Here is a 20,504-nt window from a genome sequence, read left to right on the forward strand (position 1 = left end):
ATTTATTAATGTAATATTTGTGTTTTCAACTCTTTGTCGAACAGAGAGTGCCATCTAGTGGGCTCAGGAAATAAATACATCACTCACATTACTCATGGGTATCGATGTTCTCATCTAACTGACAAGATAAGCCTACTTCCTCAAATGTCAAACTATTCCTTTAATAATTTGCTTAAGGTTTATAGATCAGTTTATAGATTTATATTAATAGATCAGTTTGATTCAGAATTACTGATAATAATCAGATTCATCAAAACAGTAGGCTACAAGTGTAATGTGTAATAGCCTATACTATATTCTACAATAGTTTAGTATTTAGGTCACTAGTTGTTCCAAGGTCAACTCAGGACAGTGAAGTTATTATATCACAAAAAGTAAAGGTAAAAATGAATCATAGTGATGGAGAAACATCTCCCGGAATGCATCCATGTAGCTTAAAGACCGTCACCGTGACACACATCATGAATTTAATGCCCTTCCTCTTACGCTACGTTAAGTCACAGCTTAATTATGTGTTACCTTGCTTGTTAAAAAGGCAGAGAGAGAGAGAGAGAGAGAGAGAGAGAGAGAGAGAGAGAGAGAGAGAGAGAGAGAGAGAGAGAGAGAGAGAGAGAGAGAGAGAGAGAGAGATCTGAATCTTTCATTGCGCAACCAGCTTGGAGTTTTCCGCTCACTGTGGCGCATACATATCTTCCAGGTGACGGATGCCCTGCAACGAGTCAGGGCGAGCCCTGCACACTCTGTGATTCAATTAAAAATGCGTAAAAAAAGACACTGTACTTTGACCAAGAGGCTACACGTGCCGTGGGGAGCATCATAAATACTGTGGCAACCTGTGGACTTCCTCACAGTCTTTCCGCAGCTCTGCACATGAGTAGTTCAAGGGCGCTCCCAACTTTCTGATGCCAACTAGTTTTTTACTCCGAGCTTCCGCCCGCAGCCAGTTGTCATGTTGGATAAGTTCGGGCCGCAGAGCGCCGGTGTGGCCGTCTCCAGCGCGGAGCTCCAGCTCAAACTGACGGACAACAAGAGCAGCCTGGCCGCAGCAGGGATGGGGATGGAGAACGGCACCGGGAAGAAACTCATAGAGATAACTGGACCGGCTTTATCCAAAAGAAAACTTCTGGTGGGGTTAGACCTCCTCTGCCTCTTTCTGGGTAAATATCAAAATAGACATGTGTCATTTTACTTGTTGAATGTCTGTTGCTGCACAAAGAGACTCGGGAGTAAACTTGATAGAACAAAAACACCTGTGCATTATCCTTCATCTCAACAAAATAGTGCCATTATTACATATATGAGAGTTAATAACAGTTTGGTGTGAGGTGATGTGATGTGCCTCTGTAATTTTATCCATCCATCCATAATCCGTGTGAGTATAACTAAGTGGCTAAATAAATGCCTGCACTGATTTACTGAATGGCTGTACTGGTTTCAGGTCTCATATATTTCTGGATATTTTATGCATTTTTAGACCTGAAATGAAAAGTTAAATCATCAATAAGTCAGTCAGTAGAAAACAATGAACTAGTCATTTGTTTTAAGTAAAATTGCAACTTGTTCTCTGGTCCCAGTTTCTCAATTATGACGATTTGCGGCTCTATTGTCTCATGTGATAGAACATTTGAATATCCATTGTAGGGCTACAACTAACAACTGTTGTTATTATTGGTTAATCTGACAATTATTTCCCCGATCTGTGTCTATAAAAGGTCAGAAAATAGTGAAAAATTGCAAGTCCAGGGTTTGTTTTCTCAATCCAAAACAAAGATGTTCAGTTTAACAGAGAAAAGGACATATCCATATCTGAGAGGTTGAAAACATTTTATGCCATTTTTGCATAAAAAACTGATTAAACAATTAATCAAATCTCAATTTTGAATATCCAGTCTTGAAGTTTTGGTTGGACAAAATATTAACTTGCTATTGTGAGCCTTATGTTTTTGTAATTTCACACTATTTCCTTACATTATTACATATTAATCAAAAATGCAAGTCACCATTTATTGCACATTTCTTCATACAATAGCCATTTATTATGAACTTTTTGGGAACTACTAATTCCCTCTAAAGTAATCATTCCTTCCTGTACAGGTGATCTTGTGAGGGTGAACTTCATGTTCTGTTTCACTTTGTTCCCTTTTTAATTTAGTCAGCAAAGTCAGGTAGTGGCTTTATTCAGGCATGTGGGGCTGCAGAGTATGAGCAGCACATTAACACCAGGTTTGTTAGTAGAGAAAAACTTCTTCAAGTTCCTTCTCCATCTACATGTATCTGTTTTTTCCACTCACACACGCTCTTGAGCGCTGCGTGCCAGCTGGTTCGTGCATTGCCCAGGGAATACTGCAGTTTCCATGACAACCTGCAGTTCTCAGGGTAGAGCCGGGCCAGGGGGAATTGTATTTGGTATAAATAAATAAATGCACGATCCACTGTGCATGTGTGTGTGCACATGACTGTAATTGTTGCTCCCTCCCATGGTCCCTATATGTAACAGGAGGAGGTTATATAATGCCGGCTAATTGGAAGAAGCTGGACGGAGAGGTAGTCTGTATTAACAACAGATTGGACATGTGCAGAAGGAAGGGAGTCTCTCTTTCTCAGCCTCTCTCTCCCCTCTCTCTCTACTGTGTGTGTGCAGGCATGCAAAACAGAGAGTGAGAGAGAGAGAGAGAGAGAGAGAGAGAGAGAGAGAGAGAGAGAGAGAGAGAGAGAGAGATAGGAGAGAGAAAGGGGGAAGGACTCCCCGAGACAAACAGAGACAGTGTGAGGCTGGCTCGGGCTCTGGTCTGCTGCGGCATTCGCTCTTTGTTTTGTAGGAAAGAGTTGAGCTGAAGTCACAAACAACCCCCCTTTCTCTTCTCATCAACAGAAATGCACACACACACACACACACACACACACACACATGCATGTATTTCAAGTCGGTTCTCTGTTGAGCTCTGCTTTCCAGAAAAAAAAGTCATGGTTCCCACCCTTATTGTATTTCCCATCAGTTTTATTATAGCCTGGAATTTGTGTTAGCATCATCTTTGTTTTTAGTTTTACACCTTACTATTTCATCTGTGATGAAGGAGATACTTACTGTGTGTCTCTTGGTGTGTGACAGGGATGAAGAGAACTTGGGGCATCACATTTGTACTGGTGCTAGCTATACAACATTAATCCTTTAGTGGTACGGACATCCAAATCTATCAAGTATTGAAAACTGGAGATAAAACAAACACATACACTTTTTTATTTGGTCAGATTTAAATCATGCTTTTGGCAGTTTTATACCATTTTTTGTTAAATGAATCTGCCACCATGTTATCAACCCTGTGAAGCTGTACTTTAGCATAGCAGTGCTTTAAGCTTCATGCTCATAATGCTCACAATAAGGGTGTTAACTTGCTGATGTTTTGGAGGTAATTAACCATTGTCACATCTCAGTTTAGTGTGTAAGCATGCTACAATATGCTAGTTATCACTATATACAAAAAAGTCGAGGCTGATAGGAATGACATTTTGCAGGTCATACATCCAAATGCTGGCTAATGTCGAAAAACATTTTTAGTTAACTCAAAGTAAAGTATTGAAAAGATTATTGTGTTGGTTTTGGTGCAGGACCACAGGTGTTTTTTTGACATATGTGTCAATTTGAAATGACAACCCTACCCATGTCTGCATATATGTATAGATAACAACCTTATCCTCCACAACTAAACTGAGACATTTTTTTCTCCGGGATTACAGTTGCAGCTTTAAACACTTTGTTAATGTTGTGAATTTAAACAAAAACTACTTGGTTGGGTGCAGGCAACAAAACTACTTGGTAAGATTTAGCTAGAAGATTGTGGATTAAGTCCATTAGTTACAAACACAACATCATAAGTACTCTTGTTACAAAGCAGCTTTCACTTTTGTTTTTACACGGGACACCAACTGGAAACTCCTGGCTGAAATCCATGGTTCTGTCAGCCAACTTTCCACCGCAATCTCCTACTTTTGCTGGCTTCCTCTTTCCATTTTAATAATGTCATAAATTAAATGGAATTTGGGAGAAAATATGTTTCTCCTTGTTCTTTGGAATCCACACCCTGAATGTCACATGACTAACATCTGCAAAGACAGATGAACATGTTTAATATTTTTCTTTAATCCCCATCCTCTTGTTTTGCTCCTCTTTTCTCCTCCCACGCATCCTCCCCACTTTCCCATCTCAAAAAGGAATGTCAATACTCCCACTGGGGATTGTTTGGATATCAAATTATCTCCTTTCTCTTCCTCTGCAGCTTCCATCCCTTTCTTTGCGTGTGAGCTGAAGGCAGTGAGTCCTTACAGAAGAGGTTTCATGTGCGGGGACCCCAGCATCACCTACCCCTACCTGCACCGAGAGGCCATACCGGACGAATTACTCATCGCCGGCGGTATCATCATCACAGGCGTCACTGTAAGTACACATCGTCCAGATCGACCCTGTCATGGCAGTCAGTCCATTATTCATTGTCAGTGGTGGAATGTAACTAAGTACATTTACTCAAGTACTGTCCACTGTTAGTACAATTTTGAGATACTTGTACTTTACTTGAGTATTTCCTTTTTATGTAGCTTTATACTTCTACTTAGCTGACAGCTTAAGTTACTTTTCAGGCAGAGATTTAACATACAAATATATTTAAAGTGATTTGACTCATTGTTTTTTAAATTAAACCTCATAACATTATATTTAGTATTCAAAATGAGCCCTGTCCTGATAAAAATTAAATGCATCAATAATAATAATCCAACATAAAAAGAAAATATAAAACATATAAAACAATCTAAGTGGGTCCATTCTGCATAATGAGTACTTTTACTTTTGATACTTTAAGTACATTTTGATGCTGATACTTTTGTACTTTTATTTCAGTGAGTTTTGAATGCAGGACTTTTACTTGTAGTGGAGTAATTTCACAGTGCTGTATTAGTACTTTTACTTAAATAAAGGATCTGAATACTTCTTCCACCACTGTTCATTGTACACAATGTAATGTGATGGTTCTGATGATCCAGATCGCCCTTGGGGAGTGTTACCGGGTTCGTTTCAGAGGCGTCAGCTCCAAGGCCTTTGTCAGGAACCTGTACGTGTCCTGTCTGTACAAGGAACTGGGCTGCTTCATGTTCGGCTGCTGCGTCGGCCAGTCGCTCACCAACATGGCCAAGCTGAGTGTTGGGAGGCTGCGGCCGCACTTCCTGTCCGTGTGCGGTGTCACCTATGCGTCGCTTAACTGCACGCCTGGAACCTACATTGCAACAGTGAACTGCCGCCAGCCTGACCACCGGCTGGAGGAAGAGGCCAGGTAGGTGTGTGTGTGTGTGTGTGTGTGTGTGTGTTTCTGCACTTTTTACATATATATGTGCTTCTCAATAAATGAGAATATCATAGAAAAGTTTATTTATGTCAGTAATTCAATCAAAAAGTGGAATTTTTTTGTTGTTTCTTTTTTACCTTTGTCAATTCTGTATTTTATTGCACTTTTTGCACTTTTATGTGAAGCACTTTGGTGCGGCTCAGCCGTCTGTAAATGCGCTATATAAATAAATTTGACTTGACTTGACTTGAAATAACACATTATATAGATCCATCACACACATAATGAAACAGTTACTCAGTTATATTGAAGTAGCCTCATAGTTGTATCAACATCTGCAACTTATTGTTAAATTGAACAAAGTACAATTCAAAAATAGTTATTGTCACTAATCATTGAAGTATACATGTGTACATACAACTATACATATAATAATAATATTATTATTCTATTAAATTATAATATTATTATTCTATTAAATTATAATATTATTATTATTTTCTCTCATTAGATTAAGGCTGCATTTAAACATAAAATAGAGAAAATAAATAAAATAGCATTTGAAAAATTGTGCATCTTAAAATACAGTGATTCATTTTAGAAAAATTAAATACCGGCAGCTTGAGTTTCCCTTTTTCTTCGTTAACTGTAATCGTACTGTACAGTACAGGACTTGAGTAAATGTACAGCTACTGTACAGTGTTTTAATTTATTTAATTTCTTGTAATTATAATGATTATGGCTTACATTCAATGGAGACCTAAAATTGTGTCTCAAAAAATTTGAATTTGATTAGACCAATTTTTAAAAGTATGTTTAATATGGAAATCTTGGACTCTGAAAAGCGTGTCCATCTATATGACTCAATACTTGGTTGGGGCTATTTGACTTGAACTACTGGAAATGGACTTTTCCATCATATTCTAATGTATTGAGAATCACCTGTAATGCTTTTGTTCAGTGTTATTCTAAATACTTCTTCATTTTTTTTAGGAAGTCCTTCTTCTCTGGCCACGCTTCCTTTGCGATGTACACAATGCTCTATTTAGCAGTGAGTATTTCTATCTGTCTATCTATTGCTCTCTCTTTCACACACTTTCTCCCACACACACACACACACACACACACACTTTCACAAACACTGGCAAGCACAATTTACTGTCTCTCCAATTTCCAATTACCATCTCTCCATAAAATGCAGAGAAAGAATGAATGAAACAGGGAGCCATCATCAGTCCAGTTAGCAGCAGAAAGTGAGGGAATGAAAGAGGAGAGGGAGAAAGAGAAGGACTGAAAGGAGAAATGGGACAAACAGAGACAGCTTTGTTCTGCTGTGGGAGGAGTGTGACCTCGCCTCACCGCCTCACTGCTCTCCTCTATTGTGTGTGAGTGTGTGTGTGAGCAAGCTCCTGCATTTATATGTGTTTATGGCAGCCTATGTGTGTCCCTGTGCAAGTGCCTGCATATGTACATGTATGCATACAGCATATTAATGTGTGTGCCATCTTGTGTGTGTGGGCAACCTCGGCTTGCTTGGGTGAAAAGGGAAAATGAAAAACAAGGCATGACGAATGCACCAACAGGACTGTTTATCTCTGTTTCCAACATAATGTGAGATCTCAGAAGCTTCATCGAGTGCACAGAATTTCGCACTTTATTTGATGCACCACAGCTCATGAATCTGGAGGGAAAATGTGTCTATATTGTCATCCTGCGTTCGTGCATTAGACCTCTCGTTCATTGTCACTTAATACTCAGTATTTAAAGATTGCATTCTCATGAATGGGTAAGTGTGATATACAGTCATGGAAAAAAATATTAGACCATTGTTTTCTTCAATTTCTTTCATTTTAATGCCTGGTACAACTAAAGATACATTTGTTTGAACAAATATAACAATAAGAACGAAAATGGAAAATGGCTAGGTGATATCTAGCCATTTTCCATGCTTTTCTTAATAATAACCAAAATCATTATCAAGAAAACCATGGAAAATGGCTAGATATCAGCTCTTAAATTGAACTCTTCATCATAAACTCATCATTATATTTGTCCAAACAAATGTACCTTTAGTTGTACCAGGCATTAAATGAACAAAAAGGCAAGGGGAAAACAAGGGTGGTCTAATTATTTTTTCCATGAGTGTATTACATAAAGGTGACGAATATGTCACTATAATTTGTGGCTGTTTGATTAAAACATCAGGTTAACATTGTGGAACTACTAAGTAAAGTTTAGGCAACAAGACTACTTAGTTAAGGTTAGGGGAAAGATCAGGATTTGGGTTAAAAAATGAATCTTCTTTTAAATGTAATTGACAATGCAGTTGTTAATCTTTAGGCTAATCTGGGTATTCCTTTCTATTCTTTTGGGGATCTACAGGTGATTCTCAATACATTAGAATATGATGGAAAAGTCCATTATCCAGTAGTTCAAGTCAAATAGCCCCAACCAAGTATTGAGTGCATATAGATTGACATACTTTTCAGAGGCCAACATTTCCATATTAAACATACTTTTTAAAATTGGTCTTTTGTAATATTATTCTTTTTTTGAGACACTGAATTTTAGGTCTTCATTAAATGTAAGCCATAATCATTATAATTAGAATAACTTGAATACATTAAGTCATACAATGTTTCATCCTGTGCGTAATGGGTCTATATAATGTGTTATTTCCACTTTTTTAATTGAATTACTGACATAAATAAACTTTTCTATGATATTCTTCTTATTGAGATGCAACTTTATATTGAATTGGTCTTAGAATTGAGTTTCCCTAATGTTCAAATACCCATTAATTAATGAATAAAGTCACAGGTAAACATCTTGGTTATTATTTACAGTAACAGATGATGATCTTATTGTTCTATGCACTAAATAACGCAACGTTCTTCATTTGTCATGTAGTTTTACCTGCAGGCGCGGTTGACATGGCGTGGGGCTCGGCTGCTGAGGCCGGCGCTGCAGTTCTTCCTGGTGCTGCTGGCAGTCTACACAGGTCTGACCCGCATCTCAGACTACAGGCACCACCCCTCCGACGTGGTAACAGGCTACATACAAGGAGCCCTCACTGCTTACTGGGTGGTCAGTATACCTCTCTTGCTTGTTTTTGTGCACCGGTGCGTGCCCACATGTCAGCGTCGGTTAAAATCTAAAGATGTGTTTATGTGTTTTTACCAGGCATTCCACATCTCGTCCATGTTCAAAAGCTCGAGTTCAGATCTGTCTCCGACTGAGACCCTGGACAGCCCGTTGTCGCCCCACCACACTGTCTGCTAAACCTCACCTCCACCAACCCCTGCATGTACCAACATCCACCTGCTGCCTGTAGTCTAGCTTGGATAGACAAGAGATTTGAAGAATGTGAGACCATTTCCTGTGAAGTCAAACCACATACCTCAGTACTGGGAAAGAGTAAGAGAGAGAGAGAGAGAGAGAGAGAGAGAGAGTAGAGCTTGTGAGATACTGTATGTGGCTCAAAAGACAAACCATGAACTGGGAGAAAGGAAGAAGCAGGGTGCTGGTAGTGGCTGCTGTGGTGTTAGCAGCCGGAGCACTCGACCTTCTGTCCTTGTGACTGACCTTAGCTTCACATGTGATACTTACCTGTCAGATGACTGAAACCTGAACACAGAAACCACTACCACTCTACACGTCACCTGTAAATATATACAGATTTTGTACGACTCGAATGATTCTGTAAAAGCACTTTTTTTGATTTTCATTTTAGTATTATTAATTACCACTTTGTAATAATTTGTTATGTAGGATGTAATATATTTTATACAAACATGTAACATATGTTGTACTGTAGTTGTCTGTTTTTTTTACATAAACCCAGTGAATGTAATGGTGTTGAAGGAAAGCAGAAATAGCGACAAAGCAACTCATGACATGTGTTGTACTGTTTAGATGTGGTAGGATGTGTCCGTCCTTGTGTGTGCAGCTTGTTGCATACATTGTTTATTAATGTGAGAATGACAATGAGAATGTCTTCACTATAGATATAATCCATGTTTTTTTTATAATGCTAATATATGTTGCTAGACTACTTACCACTTCAAGAGCACACATATAATTAAAGATAAATGTGATTTTTTAAAATCATTGTCTATTTAAGTTTGTGACATTCCCTGCATACACATTTTAGATGTAATTGCATAATCTTTCAAAAATTTTACTGCAAGCCAAAAGGAGACAAAAAAATCGTATACCAAAGCACATTTCCTAAAGATAAATGCAGTTCTGACGGTGCAGAGAGCAGCTGCAGACAGAGCGGCGGGAGGCTAACTGTTTATTAGCTAAAGTTAATATGTTGCTGTCATCAGTACATAGAAAGCATGGCAAGATAACAGGAAAATAATTACTCAATAAGCCAGAAGCAGGTGCAAAATATCAACTGAATCACGACTGATGATAAAATATTTATTTAAATTAATTGTCCCAGAGGATTACTCTGCAGCTTTTTGTGTCCACCTGTTGCAGCATTCTGATTCAATACTGAACCAATTAAAAAAGATGTGGTCCCTGTAAGTTACTTCGAAATAAAAACAGACGGTCCTCACCTCAAAAAACACTATCAGTCTTTAAAACAAGAAGCTTGTTATGAACTCTTTATTCTTACTGTTGGGCGTCGACCTCTAGTGGCTGTAGACATAATGATGGTAGCAAAACAGTATACAGTAAAGACTGATAAAATCCGTTTCAGGTCGATGGGTGGGAGGTGTGGTGGGTCGCTCAAACAAACACAGGACTTTGACCCAGGAGATTGATGTTCATGTATTATTTAAATGTTGAGTTAACAATGTTGAGCTATTTAAACTGTATGAAACAAACGTAACGTCACATTCTACGTTGTGTGTATTTATGCCATGTACTGACATACAGACGTATAATAACCTCACAGTTATTATTTTCAGCCAAACTGCAATTTTTTTTCCTAAACCTTACCAATACTGTAGTTTTGTTGCCTAAACCTAACCAAACTGTGACCTTTTCACAATGTTAACCACGTACTTGTACCTTGTCGATCTCCTGCAACCAGTAGGGCATTCATTCAGGAGACGCTCCCGTGGTTCGTATAAAGGTTCGGAACAAACAACCTATGTGGTTGTAAGGTATCACTCTTCATTTACTTGTATTGAAAGAAGGCGCCTCCTTGACAGTTTTGTCCGCTAGCTTAATGTTAAAGTTTCAGAATCGAAGTTTTCCCCATTGTAACTGCTGATCTCTCACATCTGTATATGTCTGTATCCACTTTTGTCCTCTTAAAAGTTTGTTTTTCGATTCGGCAGCTTATAAAAACTTAATTCTGGTTCTTTAACCTGTTGGTAGTAAAGTCTACACAGCAGCTTTTGACCATTTTTCTTTTTTTTTGTAGCGGACAAAATTGTCAATTAGGCTCCATCTTTCAATACAAAGTCAATGGCGAGAGAGATGGTTGGTTTTGTCTTTGTTTTTGCTTAAATTTGCTCTTAATGGGTTTGAGGACTTGCAAACAAATGGGAAAATAGTATACCGGTATGTTAGTAATATATATGTAAATAATATATGTTGAAAAATATCAAAGTTCCACTTTATGAATCATTTCAATGTTTCAATGTAGCTGTTTTATGTGGAGCTAATTTTAGACACTTTATACAGGGTTAATATTTTACATTTAATAAATGCTATATAGTATATACAATTTACAAATAACCAGCTGTAGATAAATGTAGAGAAGTAAGCCATGTGATATTTGTGGGAAGTACCTTACATACAGTATTTGAGTAAATGTAGTTAGTTACATTCAACCACTGTCTGTAACAGTATTTTTTTCATATTTTTATTTGTCTGATTCAGTCTTTCTCTCCATTATATGCATCAACACCACCCCCTCTTTTCCCACTGCAGAGATCCTTCTCGTTTTTCTAAAACCCCTCCCTCTCTCTGTACATCCACACAAAGAGAAAGACAGTAACATTTATTTCACATGTTTACTTGAACTTCAATAGCAATACAAGACAATCAGAACACTTGAGGTCGATATGTACAAGGATCTCAGGGGGTTGCAGAAAAGTTCTGAGGTTTCATATGATCTCTGGCGCTGGAGTCAACAGTTCTGTTGCTTTGACAAACTCCATGGCAAAAAGTCCCATCACCGACAGTTTGTGGCAGGTGGAGGGAGTGGCGGCAGGAGGGGTGGAGGTTTTGGTCTTGATGTGAAATGGGATTGGTCAAGAGTTCAAAATCAGGAGGAGGGGATGTGTGTGTAAGAGGCCCCCCAGTTGATATTGATAAAATGCTTCACTGTGATACATTAATTATACAAGAATGATGTATATACACACACTCACACACACTCACTCACTTACACACTCAACCTTACACACACGCATGCTCATCAAGCTACTCTCACACACGCGCTCACACACACTTTCCTCCTACAGTATGTAGCCTTGTAAAGCCACTATAAAGTCATGCACATGTTCTTTGAAAGGATTTTTTGGCAACACACAAGTGCTTCTTTGACACACTGTTTGCTTGCTACAGGGAAGGGCAACACCCAGCCGACGAACCGATAGAAACTTAGACGATGGGCCAATAAGGATAAGCACCAATGAGACGGGAAAGACACAACAGGGTTTCAGGAAAGAGAGGATAAGGAGAGGAAGTGCAGGAGGAAGAGTTATAAATGGATCACAGTCATAGAAAAGTAACAAAACATGAAAAGGGGGGAAATCTCGTGGTGAACGGGAGATAGAAGCAGGGAGGAGCCGTCACTGTCATCATCATTACCTTCATTATCTGTCATAATTTTCCTCTTAATCATCATCATTTCCATCAGTTTGACCGTTATCTGTTAGTATAACCATCTTTTTCCTCATCCCTGGTTTCTATGCCCCGATCACCACCGCCCTAGTCACAGGCTCGTCACCCGCTGCATCTGTCCATCGTCTCCCTCCGAGGCGGGCTCTGGTGTGTACGCTGCCTCTCCATTGGATGCCAGCGGCGGGGGCTGGTAGAAGGTTTGCAGGTGATTGGGTCGCGGGCCCAGCGGGGGTCGGCCGAGGCTGTAGGGCAGCTCCAGGGCAGGCCGCTGCGGCTGGCCGGTGGGGCTGACTTCTTCTGGACCTTCAGGGCTGCTGTCGGGGTAGGAGAGGGTCGGAGGGGACGTGCGGGTGTAGAAGCGAGGAGGGGAGCTGCTTCGGCTGTACACCTGGGGGGAGTGGCGGGAGTAGAGATTGTTTGGAGGTGAGTTAGTGTCTCGAGGAGCGAAGATATTGGTCGGGGGAGAGCTCCGGGGGAAGATGCTGAGCGGAGGTGAGCGCCGGTCACCGGGGTAGAGCGGGGAGGGGTTCGAATCCCGGGCGTAGATCGGTGAGGAGTCAGTGTCGAGGTCAAGGTCCGGGGTCAAAGGCAGAGCAAAGCTGTCAGAATCTTCTCGTTCGCCGTGGAACCGAAGAGACCCTCTTTCTTTCCCTCTTTTCCTCCCGTCGAGGCCGCCATCTTTACTGTCGAACAGGAAGGATTCCTCCCTGTCGATATCCATCCCTCCCCTCCACACATCCAGCGCTCTATCCTTCTGTTTCTCATTCTCTCTCTCCATCCCTGCTCTCCATCCATCTCTGTCCTTTAAAAACAAGGATTCATCTTTCTCTCTGTCCATGCCGCCTCTCCATCCGTCAATCCCAAAATCTTTCTTCTGAGTTATAAAAGTCTCTTCCTGGTCGTTCTCTCCCCGCCACACCTCCATCCTTCCACCTCTCTTCTCCAGCAGATGAGATTCCTCCCTCCCTCTCTCCATTCCAGCTCTCCATTCGTCCATCTCTCCGTCTCTCCCCTGAGAGGAGAAAGACTCGTCCCTCCCTCTCTCGGTTCCTCCCCTCCATTCGTCCATCATTTCATCTCTTTTTAAGAGAAATGTCTCGTCCTTCTCTCTGTCCTGTCCGCCTCTCCATGCCTCTGCGGCTGCCTCCCTCTGTTTCATCAGCAGCGGCTCCTCCAGAGCCTTGTACAGGGGCTCAGACTCCTGTGGGGGAGGGGGAGGAGGAGGCGGGAGGGGCCTGTCCCGGTAACGCTCCCTGTCCCTCTCTCTGTCTCTGTCTGTCCCTCCGTTGGGCTCCACTGTGCCGCGGTGGCGGGACAGAGTCCCAGGTGTGCGGCTGAGGGTGGAGTAGGGCCGTGCCTGAACATCAGGAGGGCGCGCTTGCTGCCTGTCCTGCAGCCCGCGGCGACTCAGAGTGCCTTGCAATGACTTGTCCCCGTCTTTAAGCAGCTCACGGGACTCTGAGTCTCCAGAAACTCTGGAGTGTGACCAGCCATCCTGTAAGCGTGGCGTCGTGGCGTGATCTTGTCCACGAGTTGCGGAATGTGTCTCAGCGTCCTGTGTGAGGTGACGCGTATGCGCCCAGCCCTCTTGTGCGTTGTGCCGTGTGTTTGGCTGCATGGTGGCAGCCCAGCCCTCTTGGGGCGGCTGTGCGTGTCGCGTCAAAGTGGCAGTGTGCGTGAGAGCTGCCCTGTCGTGGTGATGAGGCCTCGCCAGGCTTCCGTAGCGCTCGGGAGGAACAGGCATGGCGACTGAGGGCCGCAGGTTGCTCTGCACCAGCTCCGAGATGATCATCTTTTCAAGCGCTGCTGCATCAGACAGGTTACGACGCATTCCGGCGCTGCCGCTCAGGTCTGCGGCCCCGTGGGGGGTGAGGAGGGCCGGGGAAATGTCATCACCTCCTATCCCGACTCCTCCCTCCCGCAGAAGGTCAGTGCTGCCCACCACTCCAGCTCGGGACCCGGGTGTGGTTCCCAGACCGTGCAGGGTGAAGGTATTGGGGGTGTAGCCTCCATTGAGACACACACTGTCCAACCCACAGGACTCCTGGCTCTGGGACACAACACCCTCTGTTGGACGAAACAGGAAGATGACAATAAATGAACAGGGAAAATTTAGCATAAAGAGATTTACATAAATGAACGTATGAATGAATGAGCAGAGTTTAGGGTTCGACTGAAGGTGTGGCTTCAGCAGCAAGATTTGAATATTAACAGAATAACTTGATGAAATGTTCAGTTATGTGGCCACATGGGAGAGATGTATGTTATGTCTTCATGGTCTATGAAGAATTACTGTGTGCAAATGTTGCACAGATCGTCTATGAATTGCACAAGGAAGTGGCGCTCAATGATTCGAGTGAGCACAATAAAGGAGAGCTCATACTCTGCTTGTTTCTGAAGGTTCCTACTGGTCCACGTTAAGACAGAGAGACAGAGAGGGAAAGTGTCAAAAAACATTTAAAAGACAAACATTTCAAGGTCAAAAACTAAAAAACAACACAACACATGGGTATAAAAGAAAAGCATTTCAGTTTTTAATTCCAAACATTCAATACAGAAACAGAAAAAATGATAACTGTACTGGGCAAAAGTCTGAGGCCACTCAGGGACATTGTGAGAATGTCACATAATATTACTGGCCAGTATTATCTTATCAGAGATATTAGGGGTGTAATGCTACATTGAGTTGGATTGATTTATTGATCAAGGATCCACTACCATCCATGCAAATTAAAATGTATTAATAAAAATAATAGATTGTTTTTAATTAAAATGCTTGGAAATCATATTTTAGCTGCTTTGTCGTGAGTTGATATAAATGTAACTGATTTATTGATCACAGACACCAAATTGAATTGAATAGAAATTGTATCATTGCAGACTTTATGATATCAGAAAACAATTAATCCTGGGAGATGGATCCCTCCTCTGTCGCTCTCCCTGAGGTTTCTTCTTCTTTTTCCCCTGCTAAAAGGGTTTTTTAAAGGAGTTTTTCCCTGGCCGATGTGAGGGTCTAAGGACAGAGGGTGTCGTACCATGTACAGTCTGTGAAGCCCTTTGAGGCAAATCTGTGATTTGTGATTTTGGGCTATATAAATAAAATTGATTTGATTTGATTTGATTAATAGTTTTTTTATGATGTAACTTTTGATTTAGACTTCCACTTGTAGCAGTTTTAAAAAAAAACAACATTCTTATTATTTGCTCTGTAAATTTCATGGTCACAAATATTAAATGACACTAATTTAAGTGGAAATTATTTTCAAGAACTCTTCAATATTGATATCCACATATATCCTGCCCTAAAAAAATCATGGTTTATATTGAGCTCTTGTCATTATAAATTACAAGCAAGTTGACAAAATGTGTCAAATACTGTGTCAAAAAGAACATCACATTAAACCTCCTTGACAGTTGATGCTATACACCTTTCAATTAAGAAAATGGAGGGAGCAGCCTTACAAAGATTTTTTTTTTTTAATTATGGCATAAGAGTTTTGGACAGTACTGCGAAGACAGTAAAATATAGCAACATAAAGAGGGAGAGTGAGAAAGCTGTGTGGACACAAACTTCATCAGAATCATATAATGTGATGAGATGTACCTGTGGAGGTGAAGGGTTGGTTGTATCCCTGTGCCAGCATCGTGTCATAAGGAGAGGCTCCAGCATGAGTCTGCAACACCGGATTAGTAAGGAAGTGGTTCCCCAAAGCAGCTGAGGCGAAAGGGAGAAAAACAAATATGACATTCTCGAACAACAGAAGGGACAAGGCTGACATTCAAAAGAAAAGATCCTCACCTCGGTTAAGAGTGGGTGTGTTGTTCACGTCTGCAGCGATGAAGGACGATTCAGTCTGCCTGCGAACAGTGTCGTTCCACATCCTCCTGATTCGACTCTGGAACAGAAATATTCCGCACAAGGTCAAACTGGCTCGGACAGAGAAAGGGAGACAAAGAGACTCAGAGGTGCAGTGTGTTGTAGTGCACCTGTCTGTTGGCAGTAGCTCTCCGACTCTGGCTGCTGGTGTATCGGCTGTTGGAGCGCAGGGCAGCACCCTTCACCGAGTCCGGAGAGCTGGAAGAGGAAGTGGCGCAGCACTGCGAGAGGCGCAGGCATCGGCCGTAGTCCTTTTGACCCTACACGCAATATTCAAACACACAGAAAAAAATTATTAGACCCTTGTTTTCTTCAATTTCTTGTTCATTTTAATGCCTGGTACAACTAAAGGTACATTTGTTTGGACAAATATAATGATAACACCAAAAATAACTTATAAGAGTTTAATTTAATAGCTGATATCTAGACATTTTCCATGTTTTTTTAACAATGATTTTGGTTATTATCAAGAAAACCATGGAAAATGTCTAGATCAGGGATGGGCAACTTAAATGCTGGAGGGGGCCACAATTTTTTAATCGACACTACCAAAGAGCAACATATAGGACCGTGCACTTCACCAGATATGATGAAACTGAAATTTTAAATATGTTTACAGTGCAGTAACTTAACATATTTCATGCTCAAATGCATGTATAACATTATAAATATGAATACAAAAGCAAATGAAAAATAAGCTCTTACTGTGATTTCTTTTTTTTCAATGCAAGAACAGCAGACCAACATTAATGCAAGATGTAATTTTGTGCATTTTTACACTGCACTTTAAAGAATTAATGCTCAAATACATGTAGTTGTACTGAGGGCCACTTCAAGTGAGGGTAAGGGCCTCTATCCCTGGTCTAGATATCCCTGGTCTAGATATCCGCTCTTAAATGAAACTGTTATAGGCAATTTTTTTGTTAAAAAATCTACCTTTAGTTGTAACAGACATTAAATGAACAAGAAAGCAAGGAGAAAACAAAGGTGGTCTTATAATTTTTTCCATGACTGTATCTGGTTAGTCACAAATTCTGAGGAGTCTTGCAATTACATAATGACACATGAAGACAGAGACGGACCTTCCGGGCGAGGGTGCAGTGCAGTATGGTGATGAGGAGGCCCTGGGCGGTGTTGAGGGAGGAGAAGAGGTAAGCCAGGAGGAGCGACGGAGCACACAGGAACATCAGGCCTGAGGACCAGGTGACGCTCTGCAGGAAGAGCAGCGTCAGGGAGCCCACCGCCCACGCCCTGGAAATCACAGTTTATTATCATTCTGGGTTCAAACACAGTTCACCTACAGTTGCATCTCAACACATTAGAATATGATGGAAAAGTCCATTTCCAGTAGTTCAAGTCAAATAGCCCCAACCAAGTACTGAGTCATATAGATGGACATACTTTTCAGAGGCCAACATTTCCATATTAAACATACTTTTTAAAATTGGTCTTTTGTAATATTAAATTTTTTTTGAGACACTGAATTTTAGGTCTTCATTAATTGTAAGCCATAATCATTATAATTAGAAGAAATTTAAAAAAAATCTACTTTTTGAATTGAATTGAATTACTGTCATAAATAAACTTTTCTATGATTGATCTTCTAATTTATTGAGATGCACCTGTAAATCTGTTAGAATGAAAGGAAGTAGATCTAACTTTATTTTACTTTACAGGGCAGGGGAAAAAAAAGGGTTGGTGTGTTAAACTAATATCTATCAAGTTCAACAAGAGCTGGCACACATATATCAGAATGGAACCAGCAATTAGAAACTGAATTAGAACAATTAAATGTGCAGTCTGACAAATGTAGGTGAATAACCACTTTTTTAAAGTTCTCTTTTTTCCTAACCCCCCTCGCTTTTTTCGTTGTTACAGCGTAGCCAAGGTTTGACCTTTACTTACTCAAAATGCAAAGTATGCAAAGAACATTCAGTTAATGCAGCTGTGATGCATTTTATTCTAATCTTCAAAAAGCTGTGAATGTTTGTCTTGAGACTATTCAAAATGTTGCAGTTTAACAAAATGTTAGCGCTTCACCGTATTTAATCTGTTTCATGTTTGCTCTCAGAAAGTATGTGACTAAAAAATCTTAATTAACGACAAATCTATAATCTGTGGCAGACTGCCTGCAGCTCAACAACATTCATTTGCAAACTAATTTTTAGAGTTTTCTTTCAATTGTTATATCCAGTTTAATGCAGTTTTGGCCACAGTACAGCATTAAACAAAAACTATGAAAATATTAATCTTATTACAAAAATAAACATACAATTGGATCGAAGGAAAACATAGATAAAGTTTGTTTTAATCAGCTTGTTTAAGTTTATGTTGAGGTTGATTATATTTTTCAAATGACTGTGCGTGTGTGTGTGTGTGTGTGTGTGTGTGTGTGTGTGTGTGATTGGAGCCGGAGCTGTGAAACACAATGAGCTCTGCACATAATCACATACAACACATCAGAATGCAACACTGTACTTACCTCAGGTTGTCATGACGACTGGAGTCTGGCTTCAAAGCAGCGGTGCTGTGCATCTTATGTAAGGTCATCACCAGGACAACCAGGTTTAACTGAGGCCAAAAATGACAAACAGCAAACACTGTTCAACATGTTTTCATTAGCAACAACTCAACGTGATGATTAAACATATCTAAAAATGTATAAAAAGATTTCTGTAAAAGATGCACAAACTCTCACCGTAATGATGACACCAACAGGTCCGAGGAAACTCCAGATGAAGTAATTGTCTGTTCTCAGCCAGCATCTACACCCACCCATCAACCCACCCACACACACACACATACACACACAAAGAAAAAACACAGATTAAATACACAAACAAATCCGTAAAATAAGAAGCTCCAAAACAATAAAGTCAGTCAGGCACCTGTCATAAAAATAAAAATGTGAATTTATGTTTAAGCACTTCGGAGAAAATGAACATATCAGTACTATCAAGCTAATTATTTTATTGCTGAATTCAATTGACTTGTTGTGTTTGTTATGTTTTGTATTAGATTTTGAATACATACATACATATATATATACAATTTATTCATTCAATTTTTCTATATTAAGCTTTACTTATGAATATTTTATCCAACAGAATATATGTATTTATAATTGAACTATAAACAGAAAAGTGATTAAAAAACGGTTTCAAATTGTTCGATCCTTTTTTTACATGGATTTGACCGAGAAAACCACAATAAAAAAAGAATGCTGTACAAATTTCCTTCGCATTTTTCCCATTTTAGTTAGTAACAGTGAAGCTTTTGCAGCCCTGAGTCACTTGATAAATGCATTTTTTCTACTGTTTTAATTTTGTGTTCAGCCTCAGAGATAATAAAACAGTGATAATAAAGATAATTAAAAGCTGTGAAAAAACCTACTTCTCCATTTCAAATTGATCAGATCAATAAAGAATTGGACCATAAAGCATAAATGATAATGGCATTGCTATCAAAGGAATCTTATCAGTTTCCCATGTCTAAGACTGACACTTATATTGGTCAACTCACGCAGTCTTTGAGCCGTAGCCTCTGAAGTCTATGGCTGCGGAGACGGCCACCACCAGCCCAGGAATAGAGTAACCACACAGGTAGAAATACTTCCTCCTGGAGTTACGTCCCTCAAATACCTCCCGCTGCAGCAAGTACAGCTCCACCCCCTCCAGGCACAACCAGCAAAACACTGAGAGCAGCGAGAAGTGCAGCAAGCCAGCAATGATGGAGCACACAACCTGCAAATTCACATAGAGAACAAGGGATATTTCTCAAAATGCCACCTTAAGCAAGAGTTTAAAAACACTACAGAAATGTCCATGCACTCACTGTGTATTGTGTCTTGTTGGCACCAACAAGGAAGAGCAGTTCAGTGATGAGCAGGTTGGCCCAAAGGTTGCAGTGGATGGTGCTGTGGTCTGTGTGCCAGGGCGCCCCCTGGCAGCACAGCGTGGTAAGGCAGGTGGCCAAACACACTAGTGCTACAGAGATGCCGACCCAGGAAACCACATAGACGAGAAGCTCTTCTACCCCGACCCCAAACTGATAGAGATAAGAGATACATGCAGAGATTATTCATCTGATTGTAAATAATTCATGTATGCAGGTAGAACAGGTGCAGATGCCGGTTTGTGGATGTATTTTGTGGTGTAGAGCGCCTCTGGTTGTGCGTCCCCGTGTGTTACATAACATCTATTCAAATGAATAAAATCACACCCAACAAAGAGAACATCTTGCAGAGAAACACTTAATTCAATTTCATGGCAGGACAAAATAGCCTGCAGCATTTATCACTCTGTCTCCCTCTCTTACAGCTACAACCCACAATTATCACCCCCTCTGCGCTTGATTTTTAAACAACACTTTGGAGTGCACGGTGGGGGTGAAGTCCAACTGCGCTGCAGCAAATGGGTGCATAAAGGTGGAGTCAAGAAGCCTTTGTGAGTCGAGGATGGAGCTGGATTTATGATGTTCAA

General features: G+C 40.5%; 2 protein-coding genes across 8 annotated transcripts in view; one reads left to right on the plus strand and one right to left on the minus strand.

Annotated features, from left to right (window-relative positions):
- LOC131973746 (adhesion G protein-coupled receptor L1-like) overlaps positions 1-20,504 on the minus strand; it is an 85,611-nt gene that overhangs the window by 37,420 nt on the left and 27,687 nt on the right. For 3 of the 7 annotated variants that reach the window (XM_059335848.1, XM_059335840.1, XM_059335810.1), the window contains 10 exons: positions 19,858-20,070; positions 19,546-19,766; positions 18,722-18,788; positions 18,506-18,594; positions 17,106-17,274; positions 16,134-16,283; positions 15,946-16,042; positions 15,751-15,861; positions 14,530-14,553; positions 11,298-14,213 (listed from right to left, as the gene is read on the minus strand). In XM_059335848.1, the coding sequence (XP_059191831.1) occupies positions 12,238-14,213; positions 14,530-14,553; positions 15,751-15,861; positions 15,946-16,042; positions 16,134-16,283; positions 17,106-17,274; positions 18,506-18,594; positions 18,722-18,788; positions 19,546-19,766; positions 19,858-20,070 (3,117 nt within the window). In that variant the 3' untranslated portion in view covers positions 11,298-12,237. Of the gene's footprint in view, positions 1-11,297; positions 14,214-14,529; positions 14,554-15,750; positions 15,862-15,945; positions 16,043-16,133; positions 16,284-17,105; positions 17,275-18,505; positions 18,595-18,721; positions 18,789-19,545; positions 19,767-19,857; positions 20,071-20,504 lie in introns of those variants that run through there. The other 4 variants (XM_059335833.1, XM_059335856.1, XR_009394586.1 and 1 more) reach the window with 3 other exon arrangements.
- On the plus strand, positions 636-8,763 carry LOC131973816 (phospholipid phosphatase 3-like). The gene is made up of 6 exons (XM_059335910.1): positions 636-1,157; positions 4,275-4,432; positions 5,035-5,321; positions 6,327-6,384; positions 8,244-8,420; positions 8,517-8,763. Exons 1-6 carry the CDS (start codon positions 950-952, stop codon positions 8,613-8,615), a joined length of 987 nt encoding a protein of 328 aa, XP_059191893.1. The 5' UTR covers positions 636-949; the 3' UTR covers positions 8,616-8,763.

This window comes from Centropristis striata, chromosome 1 (genome assembly GCF_030273125.1).
Source record: "Centropristis striata isolate RG_2023a ecotype Rhode Island chromosome 1, C.striata_1.0, whole genome shotgun sequence".
Taxonomy (NCBI): Eukaryota; Metazoa; Chordata; class Actinopteri; order Perciformes; family Serranidae; genus Centropristis; species Centropristis striata.

What these genes read in the sequence shown, in the direction of transcription:
- LOC131973816 (XM_059335910.1), top strand. Translation starts at nt 950, where the DNA reads ATGTTGGATAAGTTCGGGCCGCAGAGCGCCGGTGTGGCCGTCTCCAGC. An exon ending in TCATCATCACAGGCGTCACT is followed by an intron (nt 4,433 to 5,034) that starts GTAAGTACACAT and finishes CTGATGATCCAG; the next exon opens with ATCGCCCTTGGGGAGTGTTA. An exon ending in CCCTCACTGCTTACTGGGTG is followed by an intron (nt 8,421 to 8,516) that starts GTCAGTATACCT and finishes TGTTTTTACCAG; the next exon opens with GCATTCCACATCTCGTCCAT.